This window comes from Marmota monax, unplaced genomic scaffold, assembly GCF_021218885.2.
Source record: "Marmota monax isolate L192 unplaced genomic scaffold, Marmota_monax_Labrador192_F-V1.1 WCK01_AAM20220418_F8-fsc00011, whole genome shotgun sequence".
NCBI lineage: Eukaryota > Metazoa > Chordata > Mammalia > Rodentia > Sciuridae > Marmota > Marmota monax.
The window spans coordinates 4,878,174-4,887,068 of NW_026693082.1; the positions used below are offsets into that span (position 1 = coordinate 4,878,174).

Below are 8,895 nucleotides of genomic sequence, written 5' to 3' on the forward strand. Positions count from 1 at the left end.
TTACTTCAATCCAGGACTCCACTTTCCCTAGTCTCTAATTTAAAGCATTCAGCAAGGACCAAACTCTAGAACTCCTCCCCTCTCCTCTGAGACTCTGCAGGGTTCCCCTGGTAAGGGCTCTCCCTAGCTGGAAATCACTAGAATCACTACACCTAAGCTGGTGGTCTTCACCAGGTGGGTATTAGCAGTTTCTATACTTATGCAGGGTCACTCTGAGAATTAAATAAAATACTATCATTTAGAAAATGCCAAACACTTACCTGGTAAATAGCAAGTACACAAGAAACATTAATTCTCTCCTTTATTAGATCAAAGTAAAGCTATCAAAAGGCAATTTTATATTTTGAATCATCTACCTAGTCGTTCACTGTCTAGAATCTTATATTTCCCTGGGCATAGTGACATATTTCTGTAGTCTCAGCTATTCAGGGTTAGGGCGGAGGTTGAAGCCAGATGATGGCTAGAGGCCAGCAGTTGAAGGCCAGTTTGAGCAACATAGTGAGATCCTGTCTCAAAATAAAAAAAGACAATCTGAGGAACTGGTAGAGCCTGTGCTTAGTATGCACAAGGCCCAGGGTTCAAACTCTAGCATCAAACACACAAACAAACAAACAAACAACAACAACAAAAAAAAAACAATAACACCTTATCTCTGCAAAACTCTGCTAAGAGCCAGAAAATAAAGCCCCCACATAAAAAGAACTCTAAGCAACCAAAATAAATATGAGGAAGTCCATAAAATAGAGACCCTGCTACTATGCTATAGGGCCTTTTACTTTAGTACTCCTAAAAATCCTACTCAGACATCATTTACTTTTTTAACACATACTTTAGAGAACACTAGTTTCTACACCCATTGCAAATTAGGATCAACAACTATAAATAGAGAAGGATAGGCAGGCATACTGACCACAGAAACAAATAATGGCTCAAGGCAAAAGCTACAAATATCAAACAAAAAGTTAAAATGCTCAGAAATCTGAAAGTCACTAAATTTAGAAGCCACATTTTTAAATTGACTATCCCACTTATAAAATAAATGAGTGCATACCTCCACCATATGTGTATTCATTTATAAATCATATATTTCATATGTATACTATAAAACTTATACTAAAACAAAAGAAGTTTTAATTTCATCATATTATTTAAATTAACTATTTTAAATATAAATTTGTTTAAATCTTGCCATCAAAAAAATTATTACTATTAATGTATTAAATGAAAGCACTATTATTGAATATGCCGCTTTATTTAAAACAAAAAAACAAACAAACAAAAAAAAAAAACTTGTTTTTCCTAGTTTGTGAAGTTCTATTTTGACACTGGTTTTAAGAGCTGTTATCCTAAGTCATAAATGAAAATCCTAGCTCACAAAGATGTACAGATCCATATAAAAGAATTGTTTACTAGCTTACTAAATCATACTACTTTTCCATTCTATCAAAGTCATCTATCTGATACGTTACTAAAATTTTGTTTGTACAGATTGTCTATTTTTTTTGTGAACTAAATAAATGTTTCACTTTTTGTGTGTGCAATTCCAATAAATGGGTCCAAATCCTCTTCAAGGAGGATTTTCAATAAATTGGAAATAACCAAACATGCTGTCAAAATGTCCTCTCCAAAACATTACTTTCTTCTGAAAAGCAGGCACTTTCTCACTTAGGGTTAAAGTATCAGTATTGCCTTTAAAGAGACAACTTGGCGTTTGTTTTCTCAAAAATAGCTGCTTGGAAAACACACTAATTATAGCCTCTTCTTATGACAGAACAGATCAACGTGTAGAACTATCCTTTTTTTTTTAAGAATTATAATTTTTGTCATAAAAATGTCTAATTCATATTTGAGTTCTACAACTCAAGTTCTTTGACAGAAAACTTCTCTTTGCCATCTCAATACTAAATATTATAGATTCTTCCTTTTAAAAATATTTTTTAAATAACTACATAATAGAAAACTTGCAAAAACTTAAACTCATGGTGCTGCTATTGGACCCTACGTTACAGAGTTCCCACTCTTCTCTCAGCAAACCACACTCACTGTGACCACCTGAATGTGGATCTAGGAAAATCTCAGAGCCTCCATATTAATTCAAAAGTTTACCTTCACCTTTGGCCATAGGGGCACAAAATAAATAAACATAAGTTCTGATATTTTTATTCTCATACCTCAATTAATATGCCTCCTCTCTGAGTGCTGAGAGCATCAGTTATAACTTAATGAATACTACATTAAATAGACAGGTATGCAATAAACACTAATTGAGCAGAATTAAATATTATTCAAACGATGGCTCTCACTCACCAAAAAAGAGCTAAACCATACATGGCACATTCTATTTAAACAATTTAGATAGTAATCTGAAATTGTTAAGGTAAAGCTATTTCAAAACATAATCTTCATGTGTTCAGAAAATTCACTGATTCAGAATGACTTATTACCCAAGGTGTCCACATCACTATCCATTCCACTTCATTTTACCCCCAGAATAAGAGAAATTAAAAATCAAAGAGGATATTTAAGAGTGGATACATCAGTCACCTAAACACACTGTTTCATATTATGAAAACTAGGAGAGTCATCAGTATTTTATCAATAACTTAAAATAACTTCAAGCTCTAATATTAAAAATATTTTTCACATTCAAATTGATAATAGAAGCAGTCATCATATACTTGATAGTTTCTAACAACACAGAACAATATTTCTTCTCCCATAACAAAGACAATAACACTTATGAGTCAACAGAGTCACTCAATAGTTTTTAAATGTTTACTGTTTTAGAAAAAAAATGGAAAATATAACAAAAGATACTATGTCCACATAAATTTGATGCCAATGTAAGAAGAATGCCAAAAACATCGAAGTAAAATGATTCACAGGAAGGAAAGTTCACTATGGGCTAGAATAAACTAAACTATTTCACAGATGAGAGGACATGAGCTGGGTTAGAATTCAGAACTGGAAAGGAGAAGAGCTGAAGGAAATAATTTGTTTTTTGAATTAAAAAATAATAATCTAGCTGTGATGGCGAATGCCTGTAATCCCAGTGGCTGGGGAGGCTGAGGCAGGATGATCATGAGTTCAAAGGCAGCCACAGCAAAATTGAGGGCCTTAGCAACTCACTGAGACCCTGTCTCTATAAATAAAATACAAAATAGGACTGGGGATGTGGCTCAGTGGTCAAATGCCCCTCAGTTCAATCACCAGTACTCTGCACCCCCACCCAAAAAAAAAACTTCTAATTCAAAACATCAACTGTAAGGCATATTCAAGTAAAGCAACTTAGAGAAGCATTCAATTAGAAATATATTACTGATTAAGACGTTCATCTAGTCACACACACATTTGCAAACAGTGCTCAAACTACCCATTAGCTTCATAAAATCTTCCAACTTAAGACTTGAAAATAAAGAGTACAGCAGAAGAAAAATAAAAAGGAGCTGTAAGAGAAAAATCATTTGTCATCAGATCTCAATGTACTTCTCTCAATGTTAGAATTTTTATTTTCTCTGGATTTTATGCAGCATGGCATTCTCCCCTGGTATGCAGAACATATTACTTTATTTTTTTAATATTTGTTTTTTAGTTTTTTAGGTGGACACAATATCTTTATTTTATTTTTATGTGGTGCTGAGAATCGAACCCGGGGCCTCCCGCATACTAGGCGAGCACGCTACCACTTGAGCCACATCCCCAGCCCAGGACATATTACTTTAACCCAGAAAAGTGACAGAAGTTCACTTTGAAAGGAAATTCATTTTAGTAATTTCCTGTCCACAAGAGGGCTCCAATATTTCTTCCATGAATGAAATAGAATTAAAATTACAATGAAAATAGTCTAATTAAAGCACATAAAACATACTAAAAAATTTTTTTTGAATTGTCATTATCTCATTTAACCCCAGACTACAAATTGTTACATCTGCATTAATTATTTTTACAGACTCAGGGCTTTTAACTGTTTTATCAACTACAGTGTTTCAAATACAAGCAATGCTTTGCTATTGTCCTCACAGTTTCTTTCCTAGGTAGAGTTTTTAATGAAATAGATATTATAAAGTATAATTTTAGTCCAAAGCCTTCAACAGTACCCCAAATGTTTTATAAGCCACTTTTCTAAATACAAGAATGTATCTATTGATAACTTTCCCACTCCAGAAAGCAAAATTACTGCCTTATCGACCCATTCTTAGGCCTTACTACTAACACCAATGATCACTGTCTTCTTACAGAAAACCTACAACCCCTAACATAAATCATGATAGACTTATAAACAATGAATAATGCCCATCATATATTATGACATTGGTTGGAAAAAAATAAAGGAAATGAATCATTTAAATATAAAATATTGTAATGATACTATTCAGATATTTCCAAATTTCTTACACGTTACCACATTAAAATGTTAGGAAATGTAGTTCAAACTCAAACATTCTTAGAAAAAGAAAAAACAGCACTTCATGTAAACACACTTATAATATTTATAGGACATAACAGAATGTTGATTGGAAGAGTACCAATGCAAATTATTTTTTTAGTAGTACTACAAATCCACTTACTACAGGGCCACTATCCTCTTCAAACAACTGACTTAGTATGAATTATAAAAAGTGAGACTCCTAATGATAAACACAAAAAGTAAATGCTTAAAATTTTTTTAAACATGAGCTCCATTTACAAAACAAAAACAGATGCTAAAAAAAATTGATTTTAAAGTAATAACCACAGTCAGAAAAGAAAAACAAAATATCAATTGAAATTACTGTAGCTCAAAAAAAGAATTAACGCTAACGAAAACAGGACAGGGGTTATAATTTCACTGCCCCACCCCAGCTCCTGGATAGGATTTCCTATGGAGCTGATGAACACCATTAAAATATAAAAGAGCATAACATTTGCTTTGAAATAACACATTCGAGCTGTCAACTCATGGAAAGCATAACATTTTACTGCACCAAGCAAAAAATGCATATATTCATACTTGCAAGGTTAGAGGATTGCAACAGCACACAGATCCTAATCGATTTATAGTTATATTGTAAGGGAAATATTAGTTTGTGGAAAGATGTAGGAGTGGTGAGACCAGCTTTTCAAATTCAGAGTGGTTAACTGTTCTCACTTTAAGTCATGAATGTGTATTCAATTGTCAATTATTGGTATGAAGAATTGAACAAATATGAAGCATTTAATCAACAATTTCTAACCAATTTTATTATATTTCAAAAAGTTGGGAATTCTAAGCATATATCCAATGAAGGCACTTCTTAAGCAAAGATGAAAATAAGTAACATCAAATGAAGGTTTAAAAGACTTTCACAAAGAAAAACATCTTAATTTCCAACAAGTTGAACCTGAGATACAAAAAATACCTAACACTCTAACCTGTTCATACCTCAGTACATCAGAGCATCACTGGGGCATTATATGTTTATTACATAATACTGCTTTGCCCTTGCATATCACCTTTAATCAAGTGATCTCAAAGCACCACAGAATCATCAAGGCCTTAACATACAGTCTAAAACAGATAAGTAGTTATATTTTATAATGGAAGCTATTAGTAAAACCTTGCCCCTATTCCCAAGGCCCCTGATCCTAACATTATCTTCCAATCCCTCTCTCTGACTTAGAAACACCATTCCCAAATCATCTCAATTTGTCACTGATGCTACGCACATTCCAGCTTTTTATTATCATTGGGCCTAAAGAAAGTAGTGGCTCTGTTTAATGACACAAATTTATTTCATTACAACTTCTGTGACAGAATAAATGGTACTTAGGTGAACATATCTTGCCTAGTACATGAAGATATAAAATGGAGGCTTTAGAGAGAGCAAATCTTTGCCAGAGGCGATGAGCCCACAGAATCACTCATCAAACAGGGGAAACAGCACTTCCAAGCACTGTCTAGAGACCTCTCTAGGCAACTTCAAGAGCAGTGTAGAGCAAACCATGTCAGCCACTCTTACCAGGCAAGAGACTATTCTCAAGTGTGCACACCAGGAGGGAAGGCAAAAATAAAAGGACAATGCATGAGATTTAAGACTCAGGAAGGAAAGTGTAAGGCTGCCCTATGGCCACCCCAGAGACAGAACACTGTGGTTGCTTTGCATTTATAAAGCATATTAGAAGTGAAATCAAACATAAGCAAAATGTCTTTAAACCAAGGTCAAAATACATCATTTAGAGTACAATTTTTCTTATTTTAAAATTTATAAAGGTGGTGTCGTCCTACAGAAATATTTAGCATTTTAAAATTTAATCATCAGCAAAGTTTAATTTTGTTTTTTTCACTGGAATGCACGAACACTCACATGTCAACTTAACACATGTGAACACCATTACATTAACTTCAATTCTTTCATCAATAGGATTATTCGTCTTCCTGTTGATTGCATTAGGTCTGTCCTTAGCACTGCAAAGCGTAATTTCACACTCCCACAAACCCACCTCGCAGCCCGGAAAAGCTACACAGTAACTGTAGTCAAGACTCAAAACCTTCACCTTTATAAACCAAAACAAAAGCGCAATAAACAAGACTACTTTTGTTTCAAGTTCTCAATACTCAGTAGCCAAGGCTCAAGAACATGTTTTAAAATATCCGTCACTATAAAGCTCTAGAATACTCATTTAAAAGTACCGATACACGGTCAGCCGAGATTTGAGAAAATTCCCAAACAACTTAAAATGTTTTTGTTCACCACGACCCTCAAAAAAGCTCACAGCAATATACTAGCACACTTTTTTCAAGAGATCCCTGCTGTTGAAAAATATCAGTTATGTCCCTACACATTATCATGTGTGTCACTGAGCAAGATTCCCGTTTCCTTGTCTACCTGGGTTTCCAGTGCGGACGCCCGTCCTCAGCTCTGCCCACTGTCACTGACGTTTGCAGAAGCGTTAAAATACAAGTGTTCAGAGGCTTCTAGCAAACAGGGAGATGTATTCTCCACTTCAAGCCCCTGCTACATTTCCCTATTTCTCCGCTGTCCTCAATGACTTAGAAAAGAGCCAAAATGAGAAAACCTATATTAAAAACAGTACTTTCTAAAAGGAGGAAACCAGAAGCTGCAACTTCTCCAAACCGGCTTTTCGACAGTCCCCAGCAAACCTCTGCCCCACGCCTGCGTCCTTTCTGATTAAATAAGATTGGCAACCACAATTAAATCAGAGTGTCATAACATCGTTCACTTACCATATCCGCCGGGACATTACTGGACATCTTGCCGTTCGAGATATACCCAGATATTTACGCAGAAAACAAACACAAAAGAACACAAGTCTTCAAGCTACAGAAATAAACCTTCACAATTTTGCTTAGTTCGTGATGTGCTTTCCAAAAAACAAACAAAAAGTATTAAAAAGAAGTTATTTTGGAGCCAAAGTGCCGGCCTGGCCAAGGTTCTGGAGCGAAGAGGAACAATCCCCAGGAGCTGTGTGGCCAGAGCCAGAGGAAACTCTCAGGGCAACAGCGGCAGCCCCCGTCGTCGTCGTCGTCGTCGTCGTCTCCGTCGTCAGCAGCAGCAGCAGCAGCAGCAACCCCAGGACCGGCCGCGCCAGGTGGACCGAGCCGAGTGACACACGGACATGGAGCGGGGTGGGAGGGGGTTAAATCCTCCTTCCTCCTTTCCAGCCCCAGCAATGATTCACACTCGCTCCCGAGTCAAGTCCTCATTAAGCAGGAGAAAAATGCCCCGGCTCGAGTGTTCATAGATAACTATGTGGCTACACATCGACGCGTGAGCAGCGAGTGCCCGGAGCTGTGGTCGGGCGCCGGCAGCGCACCCTCGCCCAGAGCCGCGCGCAGGAGACGGCTCAACTCGCGCCGCCGGGGCGGAGAACCGGACCGCGGAAACCCGCGCTCAAGGGCATTTAACTAGTTGGAAGCCAAAGCGAAAGCCGGGGGCGGTGACCCGGGGCGCGGGGCGACGATCGCAGGACGCTGGAAGCGAGCAGGACCCCCCACGGCCCCTCCGGGCTCAGGCTGCAGGCACCTCCGGACAGCAGCGGAGATCGGGGCGCATCGTCTCCGGCTCCTCGGGGCTCCTCCGCTGCCTCCGCCTCCCCCGTCTCCGCCTTCCCCTCCCCTCGCGAGTTCCCGCAACGCCGACTTCGGCGGGTCCCCGGAAGCGGCCGGGTCCTCCCTCTTCTCAGCCCAGGAATGGTTCCCTCTCAGAGCTTTCTGTCTCCTCCTCCTCCTCCTCCTCCTCCACTTTTCAGTTCCACACGCCGCAGCCGCCTGTCATCGCCTCTCAAACCAACATGGCGGCAGCAGCGGCGGCGGCGGCGGCGGCGGCGGTTGCCTAAGCGCGAGTAGGGGACACGGGGAGAGCGCCCCCCACCACCCCCCCGGAGCCCGCAGCCGCCGCCCCCACCTACACTCCCTTCCACCGCGGACACCAAGTGCGTCACTACGGAGACCACCCTCGAGCATCATGGGAAGTGTAGTCTACGCGGGTGGGGGGAAGGGGCCCCCTACGCGGCCTCGCTGGCTCCAAAACCACGCCCCCTAGCAACAGTTGCTAGAAAAGGAAAGCTCCCTTTCCTTGCTTGAGCTCGTCTACTGCTCAGAGTTAGGAGATACCTGCTGTCATGAGTACTGTGATCTTGCGAATTGTTGGGGGAAGATAATTCTGCACGGAGAAATCCCCTTTTGCACAATATGCACTCAGAGTTAAAACATGGTGTTATCTCCAAAGAGAAGCATTCATTTTAATTACAGCACTCTCTCCACATCCTGCAATCTCAAACCATTTTGTAGAGTGATTTCATCTAGGTCTCTTCAACATTGCATTTTGAAGAGCAGAAGCAATCATTGATTTCCAATAAGGTCATAGAAGTTCAACAGGAACAAGGATCTCATTAAGCAGTGAGAATTTCGAACAT

At 38.9% G+C, this 8,895-nt stretch overlaps 1 protein-coding gene across 1 annotated transcript in view; it reads right to left on the reverse strand.

Annotated features, from left to right (window-relative positions):
- Ubl3 (ubiquitin like 3) overlaps window positions 1–8,324 on the reverse strand; it is a 63,066-nt gene extending 54,742 nt beyond the window's left edge. The window contains exon 1 of the mRNA XM_046454185.2: window positions 7,205–8,324. Within this exon, the coding sequence (XP_046310141.1) occupies window positions 7,205–7,231 (27 nt within the window). The 5' untranslated portion in view covers window positions 7,232–8,324. The remainder of the gene's footprint in view (window positions 1–7,204) is intronic.
- Window positions 8,325–8,895: the final 571 nt, after the last annotated feature.